The sequence below is a fragment of the Manis pentadactyla genome, chromosome 5, assembly GCF_030020395.1.
Source record: "Manis pentadactyla isolate mManPen7 chromosome 5, mManPen7.hap1, whole genome shotgun sequence".
Lineage (NCBI taxonomy): Eukaryota > Metazoa > Chordata > Mammalia > Pholidota > Manidae > Manis > Manis pentadactyla.
Genome location: NC_080023.1, coordinates 154,509,404 through 154,529,305, shown reverse-complemented (window position 1 = coordinate 154,529,305; position 19,902 = coordinate 154,509,404). Strand labels below are relative to the sequence as shown.

The 19,902-nt window shown below is 50.1% G+C and overlaps 1 protein-coding gene across 1 annotated transcript; it reads right to left on the bottom strand.

Annotated features, from left to right (window-relative positions):
- Nucleotides 1-732: 732 nt before the first annotated feature.
- Nucleotides 733-19,357, bottom strand: LOC118920309 (uncharacterized). Its single transcript, XM_036900954.2, has 15 exons — nt 19,241-19,357; nt 17,974-18,190; nt 16,786-16,890; nt 15,608-15,739; nt 14,727-14,811; nt 14,553-14,616; nt 14,058-14,143; nt 13,092-13,274; nt 9,889-9,942; nt 8,716-8,868; nt 7,649-7,716; nt 7,371-7,419; nt 5,749-5,812; nt 3,078-3,157; nt 733-868 (listed from the first exon to the last, which is right to left on the bottom strand). The coding sequence occupies exons 1-15, from the start codon at nt 19,347-19,349 to the stop codon at nt 836-838; spliced, it is 1,482 nt and encodes a 493-aa protein (XP_036756849.2). The 5' UTR covers nt 19,350-19,357; the 3' UTR covers nt 733-835.
- Nucleotides 19,358-19,902: the final 545 nt, after the last annotated feature.

Here is a 19,902-nt window from a genome sequence, read left to right as displayed (position 1 = left end):
CTAACTGCTGTGGGCTTTGGCAGGTGCCCAGGGGTTGGGGGGGGCATCTGGCTGCTTTGCCATCTCTTCACACTTGGCAACCATGGAGCTGTTTATATTTCTGACCGCAAAGCCCTCTGGTGCCCGGCCTTACTCTGCTCACTGCCCTGCCCTGCCTGGGCTACGTGGAACTGGGATATCATTGGGGAGGGAGGCTCCTGGCCTCCCTCAGTGGCACTGCTCTTGGGCACATGAAAATCACTCTGCTGCCTGCCACACCTTTGGTGCCAGGGAGCTCTGAGATGCAGCTTTCTCACCATCACCCACCTGAACCCAGCTCCCCACTTGAGAGTCTGGTTGCTTCCCTTAGCCCCTTTCCTCTGCACACAGGACCTCCCAAATATCTCTGGGCTCCTGTGGTTCCTTGTTTCTTAGGGACCCCAAAACTGCCCCCTGCACTTCCTCCCTGTCCAGAGAACCTTTCCTGTGTGTGTAGCTTCCCAGTGCTCTTGCCACACCCCATCCTTTCAGGCCTGGGCTTTTCAGGCTCAAGCCCTTTCTCCATATTTTGAGGACACTCTCCTCCCTGAGACACTGAATACAAAATTCAGAAAACCTCTCTGAGGAGCCAGGGGCAAACAGAAACTTCAGGAAGAAAAACCTTCCTTTAAACATTTCAGGCCAGCCTTGCCACCTCCCAGAACCCCTTAGCACACTCAGAACCAGAGTCCTTCTCAAGCAAGAATCATCTTTATTGCAAATGAGATTTTCCACTGTGACTGCCGCCATTCTTGGACTCTCAAGGATCCAGAGCGCTTGTGGCTGAGGGGAGGGACTGGCCCTCAGTAAGAACCACTTATTCCTCAGGAACAGTCAGCAGCAGGTAATCCTGCAGATAGAAGCAGGAAGCATTCATCCTTGCCGCCCATAAAGCCCGCTCTCACCCCTGCACATCCGAGAGGAGTTGCGTGTGTCCTAAGGACACACCTTCCCCTTTTGGCAAGAAGGCAGAGTCAGGGACCAACGGAACCAGGGATAGAGTGGAGGCGAAGGATGGCCTAGGGAATGTTTGAGAGGGAAGGAACAGACCAGTCTTTGGAGCTCTTCCTGGAAGCCTACTTATCAAGTGTCCTCTAATGTTTCTGATGCCCTGGGGTTTGTCCTGCTGGTGTCTCCCTGAAGTAGACCTCCCACCCAGCGAGAGCCTTCCACATGGTCCCACTCGCAGTGCCCCAACCTTTGCTAGACCCAGCCATGCTGCTGGAATCCATCTGCTCCTGCACCTATTTTCCCCACCAGCATGGGACCGACCTCCTGGAGGGTTCAGGGATTGGGTCTAAACTCATCTTTTTGTCCCAGCATCACCCAGTACAGGGCCAGGCCCAGAGCAGCCAGTGACATATGTTGACTGAATGAATGTGTGATAGTGAATGAAAAAGAAATCAGGGCAGTCACATAAAGATGTGTAGGTTGTGTACTGCTCAACCCCAGGTGGTGTCACCATGTGAACTATGGTATGAGCAGTACCCCCTGGAGGTGTGTAATACGTAACAGGCATAATAGTGCGAGGCAGCCTAGAGGTGAATCAGCGAGTGAGGCAAGGAGCCCACCCTCCCTCTCCCCACTTGCCTCTATCTGAGACAGTTGCTGGGGCTGTGCCTTGATTTTGCTCTTTCTGGCCTTCAAAAATGTAGAGGGGCCCCTGCCCTACCAGGCCACCTTGCCAGGATTCGTGGTATCATTTCTGGAGCAGCTGCAGCCCACGTGTTACCAGTAGTGGCTCTTCTAGCCCTGACCTGTTAGGGTCCCCCTGGGCTGAGCCCTCCTACTAGGGCCTCCGTGGGCTGAATCACTTTGGGGTGAGGTGGAGGCATAGCACAGGCCAGGAGTCGGGGTTTCATGAGACAAAAAGCTGTTGTCTCCTCCCACCTCCTTCTGTACAGTAACTTGGGTTTCTTGAAAGCAGGTTTCTAGTGTTTCCTGGATGTCAGGACTGGGAACTGGGAGTTCTGGGTCCAGGACTGGGTATCAGCTGAGGGTCCTGAAGCTCAAACTTTATGTCTGGGATGGTGGCCACATCCTGTCAAATGCTAGAGTAGGGCCAGGCAAAAGCAGTGGTCCTAACAGTTCCTTGTGTTTGTGGGGGGAACCCTCACTTCTAGCTCATGGGGAGAACTATTTTTATCTTCATTTTTCAGACGGAGGCAACAGGCTGAGAGAGGGGCAGTGGCTTGCCTGAGGCCACACAGCCAGGAGGTTCTGTCTGATTCTCTCTCTCTCTGCCTCTCCCCTATAGTCCCTCCCTGTGCTGTTGGTTCAGAGTGGGAATGAAGAAAGAAATGAAGGGCCTCTCTACGCTCTGCGTCTTCCCGCTGACCGCCCATCAGCTGCTTCCCAGGTTCGTCCTGCAGAGGGAAGGGGAGAGGGCTGGGGGGGCAGGATGACTCCAGGAGCTGCAGACCCCCTGCAGCACCTCTGAGCTCCCTCTGATGGCTTCCTCTGCCCTCTGGTCTCTGGCTGCAACTTACTTCCCTGGCATGTTAGCCAGCGTAGGGCTGGCTCTGGTTCCCAGCCCCTGGTAGTTCACAGATAGTTCACAGATACCAGAGGCAACAGCCCTGTTCTGGTTCAGGACACGCCAAGTTCTACGGTGGCAAGTTGTCTGCATTAAGGATACAGGCTTTGAAGTCAGGTGAAACCCTCTTGGAATCCTGGCTCTGCTGTCCTGCCTCTCTGAGCTTTACTACCTCCTTGTCAAATGGGAAAAATAATAGCACAACTTCATGGAGCTAATTGTAAAGATCACCTGTGTAAGGCACTGACCCTCTCCTTTAGCCTAGGGTCTGGCTCACTGAGGGACTCATGGAGCCCCTCAGAGCCTCAGTTTCCTCTTCCATAAATAGGGCAGCACATCCAGAATGGTAGTGAGGAGATGGTGAAATAAGGGAGGTAAAGGGCATGCCATGGGGAGTGCTTCTCTGCCCGAGCCTCAGCTCCGCCTCTGCAGTGTGGGGACGAGGCACTGGCAGAGTCCAGGGCCCTTCTTCTAGCTCTGACCCCCCACGTGTGTCTCAATGAGCTCCTTTCCCAGCATTTACCTCGGAGGGCTCCATTCGGGCCTGGCCAAAGGAGATGCCCTTGATGTTGGGCAGCAGGAGGTCTTGTTCTCTGAGCAGCTCTGTGAGAGGGGTAGGCAGCGGTGTCTGTGGTTGCAGGGTGGGGGCAGCGTGGGGCCAGACCAGCTGACACCTGGCTGCTCCACTGCCCAGAACAGGGAGGGGACTAGGTGTGTCCCCCTCCTCCCTCCTCTTCCCTAGGGGACCCCCTCTCCATTCCCCACCAGGCTGCCCCAGTCCCGAAAGCCAGGTCTCTAAACAGCTACTTTACCTATTATTAAAAACCTATCTTAAGGGAATTTCTCCTCCAGTATATTCAGTAACTATGAACCCTTTTCATAAAAACACTTTTCTAAACAGCATTTTAAGCAATGCTCAATTTGTTGAAGGTTTCCTGGGAAACTATTAATGAATTTTATTCTTGTTTAATTGAGGGAAATGACTGAAAACACAATGTGTTCCTAATAAAACTAAAATGTTGGCAGAAACAGAATACCTCAGAAAAGGATTAGAAAGAAGTGATAAAAATCATCTTTAAAACACTAGAAATTTGGTTATATTAATAAGAAAATATCCATGAAATATATCAAAGAAAGAAAATATTCATGAATATACTACTCATATAAAAAACAGTCCTTAGAGTAAATTTTTGGTAAATGTGGTATAAACTTGGAGAATTTATCATTTTGCAAATTGAGTTTCAAAGAGTTAACCATTTGGCCAGTTGATTTTCAGGAAACCGAGTTTCTGAGATTTGACCTTGCAGGCCTAGCCTGGGCGCCTCCTTTGCGCTGACCAGCCCTCACCCTACGCCATGGCCCCATCATCACTATGGGCTCAGGGGAGGGCCTGACACCCCTTTGCTAGCCTAATGTGCTGTTCTGGCCCACTTGGGTGGGTGGGATGGTGTTCCATCTGTCCTCCGGTCTGCAGAAGCCTCCTCACCAGACGTCCAGCTCCCAGCATCCGGATCCCTCCCCATTTCAGTCTTCTTGCCATGTTGGGACCAGGTGACTCTGCCTGCAGCACAGGCTTTGTGACTCTCTTCCCTGCCAATTCTCTCACCCTAAAGCTGCTTCTTGCAGGTGGTCCTCCTGTATTCCCTCAGTGCCTTTGTCCCTGCTCTTTTTCTCTGCATGGGGGAGCTTTAGACAGGACATCAGTGTGAACAGCACTCACTGGTGTTGTGCAATACACTGGCCTGGGTGTCTAGACCCTGAAGGACTATATAGGCTTCCTGGGCCTCACCGTGGCTCTTAATGGTCCACCATCTAAGAAACACTTGCTGAATTAGCTGCTCCTGGTAGGCACTGGCAAGGGTGGGATATTTTCTCCCTAATCCTTCCCTTCATTCAAGGCAGGTTGCACCCTTGCCTGCATGAACTCTCTCTGGCTGCCTTGCTGGACTGTCCCCCACCTCCAGTTGGCCCCCATTCTCAAATATAAATTTGCTTGCTTCATGCCCATAACAGTCCTGGCTACCACAGGCCATAGAACAGATGCCACACATTTCAGCCTGGCCAGCATTAGAGCTCCTGCCTGCTTCTCTAGCCTCACTGTGCAGTCCTAACATGAGTCCTTGAGTTGGAAAACAGAAAAGCCCCTGACCAGGAAACAAGAAGCCAGGGTTCTGTGGTCAGCTCTGCCAGAGACTTCCCATATGACCTTGGGTAAGTCACTTAACTTTTCTGGGCCCATCTGAAAGACAGCGAGGCTGAGCCAGGTGATTTCTCAGAGGTGAGTGAGGTCTGAGCTGTTTATCCTACATGGACTCCCTGAGTGTCTCCTCATGAAAAACAAAGATGAGGGTCCCTGCCCTCCAGTATCTCGCCATCTGGTCAGGAACACAGGCCTGACCAAATAATCATCATGTGGGCAGATGGCGGCTGTTACACAGGCTGAGGTAGGGGAGGCATGAGGCAAGGGAAGTGGTGGGCTCTATGGGGCAGAGGAGCTTGGCTGGCAGGACTCACTCCCCGCACACCTCCAGCTTCCTGGGACCACCTCCCAAAAAGCTCCCTGTGCTCTGTTATCTGAGGATCTACAGCCTCATGTGCGCTCACACTGTATAGGGAGCTCAGACTAAGGGAGTGGTGTTTTGGAAGAGTTTGAATTTATTACTAATGGGAGTGATGTCTCAAAAAGCTCAACTCTCTGGCATCTCTCAAAGATAAAAATACCTGCCCTGCTGCCAACACTGACTGAGCTGCGTGTTAGCTGCCCACTTAAGGCCAGGCACGTCTGCCGAAGGCCCCACCCAGGCTGCTGCTTTGGTTATGTTACTTACCCACCTGGGCCTGCAAACACTGGAGTCATAAGCTGTGGGTTCCACCACCTTTGAGGGCCCTTCCTGTTCTCACTTTCCTTACTGCTAACCTCCCCCTCCCCTGAGAAACCCTTCCTGGCCACTCGCCCCATACATACCTGAGCTGCCTGGGTGAAGAACAGGAGGGCACACATAGCCCCTTCCCTCCCCCTCACTGACACACCTCAGATTTCAGGGTTTCTACCCTGCCTCCTTCTGTCTTGCTCTGGAGCAGTTCCTAACCCCAGGGGGCAGGGCGGAAGCCAGCTGCCCGTGTGGAGGACACAGTTGATGCTGCTCCAAGACAGGTGGTTTGTGGGCATGAAGAGAAACCCAGTGCGGGCTCACCGTTGTGATATGGCAAAAATGACCTCCTTAGAAGCTTTAAGAGAAGGGCCTTCAGATATATTTCCTGCAACAGATAAAAGAGGAACAGGAAGGCCACTTCAGCTGGCTTGGCAGATTCTGACCATGGGAATAGGTGCCCACAGATGAGAAGTCCGGGGGCGTCCAGTTTTAAAGGGCATTGGAGCCAGGTGAGCAGATTAGCGAAGGGACTGGGGAAAGATGAGGAGCCTGAGAAAGAGTTGCCCCCACCCAGGTCACAATGACTATCTTCCTGTCTGCAGGGCAGCCAGGAAAAGAGGACACTGGTAGGGCCAGAGGAAACCCCAGGGCCAGAGCTTTACAGGGACCAACTCGGGCTCAGTGTAAGGAGGATTCTCCACTGCTAAGAGCTGCCTGGTAAGGGGGCAGAACTGTCTCCTTAAGAGAGCAAGCCCCCTGTCACCAAGGATGTTCAAGAGTTCTTAATCAGGGCTGCCCCAACCTGTTTGGACAGATTGGAAAAAGACTCCCTTTCTTCAAGACACTCTACCCCACCTGTTGGGGGCCTGTCATAAACACATTCATACCTGTACTGTCATTGATGTGGGTGACTTATATAGTGCATGACCTGTCAAACCGACATGGCAGCCCTGGCCTGTATGACAGTCCTCTGAGGACGTCACAGAAGGGATTCCTGATCCGGGAAGGTGCTCTTTAGGACCTCTCAAGCCTGGGATTCTATGCAAGTAAGATTGTAGCAAGACCTGATATAATGGGGATGATAATCTTGAAATGTTTCCCAGTACATGTTCTCATTTAGCCCCTAGATTTGTTTTGCCATTTTGCAGCTTTCCCATTAGGGCTAGAGCATGGGCTTACAGTCCTGTAGAAGTGGAGGGTGGTGCAGTGTCCCCAGGGTAGGGAACAAGGGGCATTACTTTATGGGGCTTCCCTCAGACAGGCAGGGGCAGCGAAAAGCTCTTCAGTGTAGGAGCAAGAACAGGCCCTGGGGAAAGAGACAAGGTTTCTCCACCCCATGGACTCATTAATGGTGGGGCCTGTGCCCCAGGGGTGGGGAGGGCCCAGACCAGTCCCCCCGCGGCAGAAACTCTGCACTGCCATGTATGGGTGCAGGCGGCAAGGTGGCTTAGGATGCCATTCTGGGAAGCCCACGGGTGAGGACACTCACAGAGGGGACACTCAGCCTTGGCACTTCCTTTTTAATATTAGCCTCACCTGCACTCCCGATCCCCTGTCCCCTCCTTTACTTTTTCCACAGCGTTATCACCTGCTTACATACTACATAATTTACCTAATTTGCTGTGTTTATTATCTGACCTCTCTCTGCTAGAATGTGGGTTCCATGAAGGCAGGAACCTTTGTTTTGTTCACTGACAAATTCCAAGTACCTATAAGACAAGGCTGGGCACATAGTAGGTTCTCAGAGGTATTTAAGTGTACAAAAGAATGAAATAGACAAATTTTAGTTCTGGGGGCTCCCCCTGCCCCAGTGGGATGACGAGGTCAGTGATGGAAAGGGAGTGAGGCTTTCAGCCTTTAATGTCAGTGACCCAGAGCCCATTTTGGGCCCACTGGGGGGTCCTTCTGGACCTTGGGGAGGCCAAGGGTAAGGAGTGACTCACCTGCTTTGCCAGGCCAGCAGGGTAGGTGCCCAGGGTGACTGTGGTGCTACTGGAGAAAAGAGAGCAATCACCCTTTTAGGTGACAGCCACTGTTTGGGAGTGCAGCGCTCCATGAGCTTCGAGTCACAACACGTGTCCCTCCCTCCCTCCCCTAACTGGCTGTCTAACTGACAGCAGGCCTGGAAACTTGCACCCCTTAACCATGCTCCCTCTCCCCCATCTTTTGCTTGGTCAGCCATCTTATTTCTTTCTGAACATCCGAAATCAAAAAACATTACCTGTTGGGAATGAACTGGAGTTTTAATTTCTGATTTCTTGAGGAAAACATAGCTGTTGAAAGGAGTTTCTATGAAGAGTTGAAATTAGGTCACAACAGGAGAGGAATTCATGCTCCGGCCAGGCCAGGGAAATTCCCTCACCCCCACCTTCCATGAACACTTGTCCAAGGCTGGCCGCTCTCCCCAGGCTTCTCCCCGTGCCCCCGCTGCTGGCTGGCATGTGGGTGTTGCCATGGGAGAGGGCACTGGTGGTTGCTGGGTGCTCCTGGAGGGCAAGGGAGGTTGCAGCTGCCTATGGGGGGCGCTCAGCTCCGTGGAGGGAAAACCTGGTTTTGAAGGGGTTGTCTGGGCCTCCGTCATTCACATCACCTTATAAACCTGAAACAGGACTTTTTACCTCCAGCCAGAGAAGACTGATTTCTTGGGCACAGAATCACACCAACTAGGATTCTCTTGCACACACTAGATATAGCTGGGCTCCCCTATGGTGGGACAACCCTTCTGTCTGCCTCCCTTATCTTACACACCTTCCCAATTTCAAGGTCTGTGGAATGGGAAATAAGAATCCCAAGGAGGTCTCAGAATAGAGACGTTGAAACTCTGGGGGAGCTGTAGTTCCCCAGAATTCCTCCCAGGGTGGAACCCTCTCTAGCTTGGGTCACCTCTCTCTTGGGGACTGGAGAACACACACACGCTTAGGTCCTCCAGGAACGGTTTCTCTGATCTTCCTCCCAGGTTTGTGGACAAGGGCTTTTGATGCAGCCGTGTCTAAGGGAAACAGTCTGAAGACCTAACAAGGACCCTGTGAGGGCCCTGAGCAGAGGGGGCCAGAGGCAAATCCCTTTAGTTGCTGAGGAGGTCTTTGGGGAGCACTGGGGACTGAACTTAGGGGAGCAGGTGTTAAAGTATTTTAAGGTTCTAACAACAGGTGCAGTTCTTCAGTGCGGATGACACAGAGCTCAGTTTGCCACTGTCCCTTGTCCAGCTGCCTCAGTCAGGTGGCCCTAGAGTGGCCCTCAAGTGGACCGAGGGCCCCTGGGGAACAAAAAACGTAAAGGCTTACTCACCCAGGAAACCGAGACGGAGGAGGTGTTGCTGGGCCCCAGCAGCACCAGGGAGCCCTGCTGGATGACCTTGGTCATATAGCCATCAAGGTGGACAGTGGGAGGGTCAGGGGTGCTGATGGTCAGTCCCACATTCCCTTTGGACTGATTAGAAGTCTGAATGAGGTTAAAGCAGAAAAGGTGCAGGCAGGGATAGAAGATGGTGCTCCTCAGTCCCCAGCTTGGAGGAATGAGAATAAGACTGTGCCTGAGTTTTCATTCTAGCTATGCAGCAACCTGCTGCATGACCTTGAGAAGATCATTTACCCTCTCTGAGCTCCTTTGGGGGTGAGGTCACATGCTCTTTCTCCTCAGCATGCATAGCAGGTATGAGCATAGATTTTGGAGCCAGAATCCTAGCCTCACCATTTGCAAGCTGTGTCTCTTGAGACAACTTTCTTAACCTCTCTGTGTCTCAGTTTTCATACTTGTAAAATGGGGATAATTTTTTACTCCATAAGGTTTTTGTGGGGATTAAATGAGTTCATTTATGTAAAATGCTTAAATAGAACCCAGCACCCAGTAACGTTACTGTTATCTATTGTGGGTGTTGTTATTGTTGCTTATTTACTAGGTGCTATATTATAAGAGCCTTTGGAGAGAGGACATTGAGTCTGGATTTTGGAGTCCAGGTGACTGGTTCTGCCATTTACTGAGCAATATAAGCTTGGGCAAGTGATTTCACTTTGCTGAGCCTCATATAAAAATGTTAAAAAACCTCATATGGAAAGAACACCCCACATTTAAAAAGGTGTGAAAGTGCAGGGTTTCCAAGGAATATGTCGACATAGGTTGGGGGACCTGGCACATGGTCACTGCTCACTGTTATCTACTCTGTGCACATCTGTCTGCCTCAGTCGGCATGCCTTAGCAGGTTGGGGTCTTGTTCAGTAGTGAATGATAATGACAGTCCCAGGGCCATGGCCACCTGGGTGGGGTAATGAGCTAAATGCCTTACTTAAAGCATCTCCTTTAATCCTCACAACACCTGTGAAGCAGAAACACAGATTTTTGGAGTCCACAGTGGAATATTTTGGGCAAATGGAATGTCCATCTGGCCTGATCGTGCCCCCTGTCCCAAAATCTTTCCTGAGATCCTGGCCAGGGTGCTGGAGGAGGAGCTGGGAACACACGCACCTGGGGTCTGCGCTCCTGCTCTCTCATTGACAACAGCTGAATGAGGTCGGCGGCCTGGAAAAAGGGCAAAATGTGTGCGAGCCTTTAGGATCCTATAGACAGACATGTTATGAGCAGTTTTGGGGGGGGCAGACTCAGTGGGGTTCAAAGCGATGTAACTGTCCCCAACTGAATGTACCACCTGCACAACCATCAGTCTCAGCATGTGAGGAGCCATTTGCCTGGTTTCTCACCATAATTTATCTGGAAGGGTTGAGTTTGTATTATTTCAATGCTTTTTCCCTTAACATTGTATTTTGAAAATTTCCACACATGCAGCAAAGTTGAAAGAATTTGATAGAGAACATGTATGTGCATCACCTAAGTTCTTTCATTAACATTTTCGTATACTGACTTTATCACATTTCTATCCATCTATCTATGCTCTACTGATTTTTGAAAATCAGACATCATTGTAAAAAAACACTACAAAAATGTATGATGTAAAGAGTAAAAGTCCATCCACACTTCTTTCCTGTTTCTTCTAAATCCTATTCTTGGGAGTAACCACTGTTGACATTCTGGAGTATATTGTGATGGACAGTTTCCCACACACACAGCGTGAATAGATGGAAACCCTCTAACCCTGTGGTCCTGCATCTTGTTTGTTCCTCTCAACATCAGTATGTGTAGAACAATCCCTTCTTTCTTAACAGCTGTATAGTATTCTGCCTTGTATGGGCATAACCTTCCTTACGATGGACACCTATGTTAACTTTATTTTTCACCCTATAACAAGTGAAACTACAAAGAAGACCCTTGCACATATACCCTTGCCCACTGGTGCAAGAATTTATATAGACATGGAATTCAGAGTTTACTTCTGTCTCAGAGCTGTCACACCCATGTTGGAAGGAGGGAACAGCATGAAGAGGCAGGAGACCTGGCTTCAGTCCTGATCACACCTGCTGGGTGACCTTGGGAAAGTCATTTTCACTCTCTGGACCTTGTTTCCTATGTTAAAAATGTAGCAATAACATTAGATCTCTTCTAGATGTGGGTTTTAGGATTTCATTTCAATGTTTACTGATATGTGCCCTTCACATAGTATAGTGTTCACAGTCCCTGTCCTCAAAATGGGGGAGACAGTGAACATGTGAAGTTAAATAAATATATGCAAATATACATGCATGTATATATGTGTGTGTGTATATATATATAACTTGGCATATATAACTTTACTCATACACATACATATGGTGTGATCTATGTTTTGAAGGACTTAAAGAATAGAAAGAGATGAGAATATATTCATAAATGACAGATCCGATAAGAGGTTGACATCCAAAGTATATAAAGAGCTTATGTGCTTCAACAGCCAAAAAGCAAATAACTCAATTAAAACATGGGCAGAGGATCTGAACAGACACCTCTCCAAAGAAGAAATTCAGATGGCCAACAGGCACATGAAATTGCCAATCATCAAAGAAATGCAATTAAAACCACAATGAGGTATCACCTCACACCAGTTAGTATGGCCAACATCCAAAAGACAAACAACAACAAATGCTGGCGAGAATGTAGAGAAAGGGGAACCCTCTGACACTGCTAGTGGGAATGTAAATTAGTTCAACCATTGTGGAAAGCAGTATGGAGGTTCCTCAAAAAACTAAAAATAGAAATACCATTTGATCCAGGAATTCCACTTCTAGGAATTTACCCTAAGAGACCAGAATCACAGATTCAAAATGACATATGTACCCCTGTGTTTATCACAGCACTATTTACAATAGCCAAGATATGGAAGCAACCTAAGTGTCCATCAGTAGATGAATGGATAAAGAAGTGGTACATACACACAATGGAATATTATTCAGCCATAAGAAGAAAACAAATCCTACCATTTGCAACAACATGGATGGAGCTAGAGGGTATTATGCTCAGTGAAATAAGCCAGGTGGAGAAAGACAAGTGCCGAATGATTTCACTCATTTGTGGAGTATAAGAACAAAGAAAAAACTGAAGGAACAAAACAGCAGCAGACTCACAGAACCCAAGAATGAACTAACAGTCACCAAAGGGAAAGGGACTGGGCAGGGTGGGTGGGAAGGGAGGGATTAGGGGATTAAGGGACATTATGATCAGCACACATAATGTGGGGGAGGAGGGCACGGGGAAGGAAGTATAGCACAGAGAAGACAAGTAGTGACTCTATAGCATCTTACTATGCTGATGGGCAGTGACTGTAATGGGATATGTGGTGGGGACTTGATAATAGGGGGAATGTAGTAACCACAATGTTGCTCATGTGAAACCTGAGCTGAAGATTGTGTATCAATGATACCTTAATAAAAAGAAAAAAGAAGAATGGAAAGAGGTAGAGGAAAGAAAGAAAGGGAGAAAGAGAGATACTTTCACTATTTTAGATAATCTGGATACTTTAGACATTTAGATGTCAAGGAGGGTCTCTCTGTGGAGATGACATTTACACTGACACCAGTAATGTGGAGTGTTCCAGGCAGAGAGACCAGCATGTGCAAAGGCCCTGAGGTGGGCACCAGCTCAACCTGTGTGGCTGGAGCGTAATGGGTGAGAAGACAGAGCTGGAGAGGTAAGCAAGAGCAAGATTGCCTAGGAGATGCAGAGAGGAGATTGGATTTTATTCAGATTGTGATGAGGAGCTGCTGGGGGTTTTTGAGCAGTGATGTCTCTGGATTTCTCCCTCCCCGACACCAGGAACTTGCCCTTCCCATTCAGGCCACCTCCTCAGAGATGTCTTCACTGACTACAGCATCCAGGGTAGCCCTCTCATTTCCACCAGTCATTTGCTGATCCATTGCTCTGCTTATTATAAATAATATAAATTATTTTATTTATTGGACTGCTTTCTTGTTCGATTTCTATTCCCCCACAAGACTGAACATTTTGTGTATAGGACCTCACACACAGTAGGACTCCAATAAATATTTATGGGATAAATGAACGGATAAGTTTTACAAAGTGTGGAACAACAAAGGAGCCTGGGTGTTCAAGGAAGTCTTTGCAGAGGAGGGGACTTCTTGCTGTGTTCTGAAGTCTGAATGGGAGTTCTCCAGGTGAAGTCCAGAGAGGGGAGTGACTTACCTAGGCCCACCTAGAAAGGCACTTCTGCCAGCCTGGGCTTTGGCTTCCCCTTGTGGAAAACAGAGCAACAAGGTTATGTACTCCTCTTCCCAAACACTCACCATGGGGTCCTGAGGGTCCACATGGATCTCCTTGCTGGCATAGAGGCAGGACAGGATGTCATTGTAGGTTTCCAGCCAAAAGGCCAGGTCTGCCATGCTGCCTTGGGCTAATTTTGGGAGCGGCTGCCGGGCCAGGTGGTCAGACCTTAGGGATCTTTGGCCTGGGCCACAGGGGGTTATAAGCTTCAGAGAAATGAAAGAGGAAGGAGAAATTCAGTGGGAACAGCCTCTCTGGCCAACAGTTGGTTACAGCTAACATGTCCAGGGTTCACTATGTGCTAGGCCCAGTGCTGAACATTTATGTGAACAATCTGCTTTCACCCTCGCTTCAGCGCCAGGAGAGGGGATTATTATTGTCACTATTTGTCAAATGAGGAAACTGAGGCCCGGAGGGGTGGAGTGACTTACTCAGGATCCTGCACATGGTGAGCGGTGGAGCTGGGTTTTGAACCCACAAGGACCTTTTCTTGTTTTCTCCCTTTTTGACTCTGTTCCCTTTTCTGCACCTTTGTTAACAGCACCTCCTCCTATCCAATCAAATCCTTCCCATCCTCCTGACCCACCTCCTACCATTCCATGGGGATGGGGAAGGAGCAGTGGATGGGAGTTGGGCAGCCAGCCTCATCCCTTTTCTGGGCCTCAGTTTCCCCATCCGAAGGGTCCTGTCCAGCTGGGGGTCAGATGTGGTCCTGCAGCTCCTGCATTACCACACCTGCCCTTTTGCTGGCGTCTGACCCTTGCTCACAGGACACGTGGCCATGGGGCCTCTCCTGCTCTCCTGCCCGGTCTTCCCTTTTTCCTCCCTTCTTTTTCTTTCTCTCCTCGTCTTTTGCCTACTGCCTCCTTTGCTTGCTCCTCCTCCTCCCCCTCCTCTCTATGTCTCATTTTCCCCTTTGCACCTCCCCTCCTCTCTTGCCCACCTGCTCCCGACCAGCACATGCCCCTGGAGGGTCTGCCCTGGCTCACCTGGACTTTCATCAGGATGGCCTCCTCCGTGAGCTCTGTGGTGGTCACATGGTACTGGAAGTCTTCTGGGCCCGAGGTGTGTGGGGCTACAGTGAGGAAATGAAACTGGGCTCAGCCTCATGGGGAGAGAGCAAAGCAGGGAGAAATTCATTCTCTCTGCTTAGCTTTAAGTGCCTCGTGGGCTGGGCCTGTGCTTCTTGTAGCAACATTTATTGAGCAATAACTTTGTGCCAGGTTGTATGTATTATTGCAACAGTCCACTCTGCGGGCCCATGATTAATCCCATTTTACAGATTGGGAAACGGAGACTTGGGGGTGTGAAAATAACTTACCAAAGTCATAAGGTGTATTGCCCTTTTTCTCCCCAACTAGAAAATAGGCTCCCTGTGAGCAGGTTTTGTCTCTTTTGTTTCCCATCATCCCCAGAGCCTAGGCCAGTTCCTGGCACACAGTAGGGACAGCAGATAAGTCCCTTCCTTGGCAGGAGCTACATACGCAGAGTGACGTACAACAGGCTTTCCAGCAGCGAGTTGAGGAGAGTCGTGGCCAGAGGGCACACCTGGAAGGAAGGCATGACGGGGGTCCGCGTCGGGGTTGGGGTCAGTTCGAGGGGCTCTCCTTCTGGGCCATCCCCGTCTCCCAGGGGGCAGGGGGTAATGAGCAACTCACTATCTTCTGCAGGAGGAAGGGCAACTCCTTGTCCAAGACGCCTGTCACCAGCTCCAGAGCTTTGTTCACCAGGAGGGAGTCCATCCTGGGGCAGGGGAGAGCAGGTGGGGTCTGACACACATGGAAGGGGAGACTGAGGCAGTAATGGGAATCTAGGGCAGGGCAGAGGGGGATGGGCCTGTGTGACATGGAAGTTCAGAGGGGCTGCTTCCTTCCCCACCTGGTGTCTCTCCTCTTTACCGCCTTTTTTTCTGTTTTTTTTTTTTTTTTCTCCTTGTCTTCTTGCTTTCTCCCTAACTTTCCTCTGCTCTTCTTTATTTTCTTCCTGACCTTGCCTCTCTGCCTCTGTCTCTTTATTTTTTTCTCTGATAAAGGTCTCTGGAAGAGACCACACCTGGCAGTGGAAGTCATGGAAGGCTTCCTGGAGGAGGTGGCTTTTGTTCTGGTAAATATAAGAATCATAAACAGTGGCTGCCTTACATGGCAGGTTTTGTACTAAGTGAGTGACATGGGTTAGCTCATCTATCCCCTACAACCATCCCATGCTGGCTGGGTTCTGTGAGTGATCCTGTTTTACTGAGGTTTCTGGAAGTCAAACAGCTTGGTTAGGGCTGCAGTATTGGGAAGTGGCCAAGTCGAAATCTGACCTAAGTAGATGCATGCTCTTAGCCATGATATTCCATATGGAGGCAGGAGATGCTGAAGGATGGTGTATGCAGCTTATGGCCTTGGAGATGACCCTGCCCTGACATCCTTGGTAATTCTAGACAACTAGGCTGGGGAGGGGCAGCCTTAGTGAGGGGCTGAGCAGCAGGAGCCGTGCGGGAAGGCCTGGCACCTGTCCCTGCCCAGTGGAAGGGCACATGAGGGCAGGTGCTTACTGCTCCAAAACCTTGATGCTCAGGTATCCTGGTGGGGTGTGGCACTCCTCGAAGGCCACTTTGGTCTTATTCTCCATCTGTTCCAGCCGTACCCCAATGCGGATGTTCTTGATGATTCTGAACCGCAGGATCCTATAGGGGCAGCATGTCTAGGCAGGCTCCAAGCCACAGCCCAAGGTTGAGGCCAGAAGTCACAGGTTAGTGGCCTGCAGTTGCCTATAGGGCTCAAATAAAAAACTAGGAGAATTTGTTAAAAATACAGAGTTTACACTTTGGAAAACTTTGAAAGATCTGACAACACTAGGCCAAGATCCTCCCAGGGTGGCAATGACTTGACCTTGAGATGGGCCACATGCTCCCCAGTTTGCTACAGTCCCCCTCAGGCCAAGGGTCAAGTTGCATTTTTACTGTACATTGTTACGAGGGTGATATGTTTATTGTACAGCAGAGAAATACTTCTCTGTGTCCACATCTCTGTCAAAGATATATTTCTTTGTACCTCTCTATTAAAAAGGGAGGCTAGACGGAAAAAGCTACATTTTCCAAGAAAAACAGGAGTGAACATATTCCTAAAAGACCTTTAAGAATATCCCTGCTTCATGTGCACACACCATCCATATCACTCTCTCTGTTTGGCTGTTGTTTCTGCAACCCCAGATTGGCATAGTCATCCACAGTTTAGTGAGTGATCCAGACTCTCAGACTGGCAGTAGCCAAGTGCAGTAGGGGACCCATTTTATAGATGAGGAAATTGAGGCTCAGGGAACAGATGCCCTTGTTCAAGTCGCCTAGATAGTAAGTGGGATTGGATCTAGGTGTGCCAGGCTCCAGGGTGGGCTTAAACCAGACCCTCCTCAGGTCATCCCATTAGTGCATCTGCCTTTTATTTAGATGTGGCACGTTTCCTCTGTCATGGAAGCCAGAGAGTTTTATCTCAGCCTTTGCTGCTGACTCATTGTGTGATCCTGGGCAGGTCCCTCTCCCACTCCATGCCTCAGTCTCCCCATCTGTTAAAATGGCTTTGAAACATGCCCAAGTAGGAAGGATTCTTATGAGCCTTGTGGAGACACAGGCAGAGGCTTCTGCTAACCCAGCTCGGCTGCCACATGAGTCATGGCAGTGAGGGATAGGGTGCCTGGCACTGAGGGAGGTGGGGAGGGAGCACCCAGTGTACTCACTCCTGGAGCGAAAAGTACAGTTTGCATCGCAGTGTGACCTGCAGCAGGCTGTTGCTCAGGATTTGCAGGGTGACCTCAGGTCCTTTGGCATCTTCTATGATCAACCTGGAATAGGTATGGAGGGTGTTGGTGTGGCCCGGTAAGACCGCTGTGGCTCTGTGAGTTTGTGTGTCTGGGTTGGCTTGAATAGGGGCAGACCCCAGAGGGGTGGGGGCAGCTTTGGGACATCCCCTTCCCTGTTCCCCAGCCCAGCTGCAGAACACTGGGCTCTAGTTCCAGCCTCCAGGACTTGAAGACCTTGGCAGGTCCCTTGCCTTCTCTGGGCCTCAGTATCACTCTCTACAAAATGGGGAGAATACAGCAGAGGAGCTGTCTCTGCACATTTCACTTGTTTGAATTCAGGCATAAACATTCTGTAAAAGAGAAGGTGTAAGTCAGAGAAAGCAAGACGGCTGGTGCCCCTGGATCCCACTGCCATCCAGTCAGGGACCGTCTATCCTGGTGAGCCCCTGGGACGGAGGACATGAACCTTTTCTCTCCTCAGTGGCCTCAAGTCCCAGCATGTCTCTGAGCTGAGAGGAGGAGCCCAGAGTTTTATAATATAAGCTGGTGGTTCACCTTGCGCTTACTGCAGTCGGCAGCAGACCGCCCAAAGCTAGGGCAGAGGCATGGAAAAGATTCGCCCTCACAGTAATTAAAAGGAGGCAGCCCTGCTGAAGCCTTCCTCTTGGACCTCCGGCCTCCAGAACCAAGACGGTACATGTATGATGTTGAAGCCGTTCAGTCTGTGGTACTTTGCCGCGGCAGTCCTAGCAAACTAATGCAATCCGATTTTGATTTAGCCCCTCTTCATTTTAAAGTGTTGACAATTCATTAAAATATTTTTAAAAACAGTGTGAAGTCTACAATGCCCAGGGGTAGGCCGAATGTGGAGGGCTAGAGGGCTACCAGGCCGAGATTCCTGTTTAGACCCTGCTTTGTTCCTTGGAGATTTTTGGGCAGCTTGGGGGAGGTGTAGACCAATAAAAATGCACTTGCCGAGCACTTCCCATGCTGTGGAGGACCTGTAAGGACACCCAGGCCTTCCCACCGGCCGGCGCTCCCCTAGACAGGTGAGAACACTATGGCTCAGGGAAACTACGGTGCCTGGGCAGGAGGCCAGGCCAGAGGCAGCCTCCGCAGACTCACCCGCCGGCCTGGAGCAGCTCCGCCAGCAGTGGGAGGCTCTTCCCTGAGAGAAGGTTCCCGACCAGCGACAGGTCAAGCCCACTGCTCTTCTTGGAAAGGCCTTCTTTTATGAAGGGCAGGTGGTCCAGGATGGCGACGCCTTCACCTGTGGCCCCCGTCACAGGCATCCTGGCCATGCGATCCAGGATGTGGTTTTCCGAGAACAGGTCTGAAATATCTGAGTTCACAAGCCCCTCCTCAGTGAGGGGCTCACCCCTCAGTCAGTCAACAAATGCCCGCTAGCACCCACTCTGGGTCAGCGATTTAGACAGTCACTGGGCAACAAGTACTTGTGAAGTGCCTGCTCTCTTCTGGGCTCAGGGCACACAGGTGATGTGGCTCTTGCCCCTTGGAGCATATATTCTAGCGGGTAGACACAACAAGTGAGCACTCTGATAAGCAAACAAGGCAATTTCTGAAATAAGTACCACAAAGAAAAAAGAAAAGAAAATGGAGGTGAGTTGGGGCATGACTGGAGTGAAGGGCTACTTCAGATGGTGTGGTCAGGGACAGCCTCTCTGAGGAGGAGAGGCATTTGAGCTGAGACCAAATGAAGTAAAGGAACCCACTACTGCAAGATCTGGGAGGAGAGCAACATAGGCAGGGGAATCACATGTGCAAAGGTCCTGAGGCAGTAATGAGTCCGGTGAGTTTATGAAACTGAAAGATCAGTGAGGTTGGACTGTAGTGAATGGGGTAGGAGGTAGATGAACAATAAGGAGATGGTCAAGAGGGAGACAGAGAGACAGATAGATAGTATGTTAGGATAACACAGATGAGGCTTCACCAAAGGGCTGTGGGAGCCAGAAGAAGGAGACTCCTGTCTGGGGAAATTGGGAGGAACTCCCAACGGAGGGACTGTTCGAGATTTGCCTTAAAGAATGAGTCAGAATTCACCATGTTCAGAAGGAAAGGTAAGAACATTATAGGCAGAAGGAATAGCATAAGAAAGGAAGAGGGCTGGGAAGCCTATGGGGGTGGTCAGGGTAGGTGGTGGAAGAGGCTAGACATGTAGGGTCTTGAATGCCAAGATGGGGAGCTTAGAGGTTCTCTTGAGGATACTTGGGAGCCACAGCAAGTATTAGAGCAGGGAAAGGGTGGGGTCAGCTCTGGGAGAAGGAAGGCAAATTGTGCTGCTGGTTGGGGGGAGACCAGAGGAGAAGCCTTGGGGAGGGAGGTGGTGTCCTCCTCCCTTGAGTTCCTGCCTCCTGAAGCCCATGCCTTTTACCTGTTTTCACCTGATCCTTGCTGATTCGCAGGAAGAGCAGGTGCTGGGCCTCCCCTTGAGCCTGGGGCAGTAGTCCCCAGCATAGCAGTGACCCCCAGAACAGCAGCATCCTTCCCAGCAGGACCTGTGGATACAGAGCCACCTCTGTGTGCCCACTGAGCCCATTGTGTAGGTTCTCCCAGCTCTGCCTCTCCTAGGGCCGTCCTTCCAGCTTTCCCTCCCTTGCTCCAGATCCACTGGTCCTTGAACACAGCCTGCCCCCAACCCCTCTCATTACTTTAGTGCTTTTCCTTCTGGAGTGCCCTTCTCTTATCACATGGGCTGGCTTGGAATCCGGGCTGTGCTACTTCCTGGCTGTGTGACCCTGAGCAAGTTACTTTACCTCTCCCGGCCTCAGTTTTCTTATCTATAAAATGGGGATAAAAACATAGGTTGTTGTGAGGAATACATTCAACAATATATGCAAAGCACTTAGCAAGCAATGTGCCCCAAATCTGTTAATATGGTTGGGCAACTTTGTGAGATGTTAAGAAATGTAGTATTCTCTTTCAGCCATGGAGGTTTCTGAGTCTTGGGGAAGAATGGGGGATGAGAGGCACCATAGTGGCTGGAGTAGGTACCAGGGAGCTCAAAGCTGCGGCTCTTTACTGACTAGCAGGGAA

Coding starts and splice junctions, on each gene's coding strand:
- LOC118920309 (XM_036900954.2), bottom strand. CDS start 19,349: ATGCTGCTGTTCTGGGGGTCACTGCTATGCTGGGGACTACTGCCCCAG. Junction 13,275..14,057: donor CCATCCTGATGAAAGTCCAG/GTGAGCCAGGGC, acceptor ATTTCTCTGAAG/CTTATAACCCCCTGTGGCCC. Junction 8,869..9,888: donor AGCAGGAGCGCAGACCCCAG/GTGCGTGTGTTC, acceptor AACCTCATTCAG/ACTTCTAATCAGTCCAAAGG.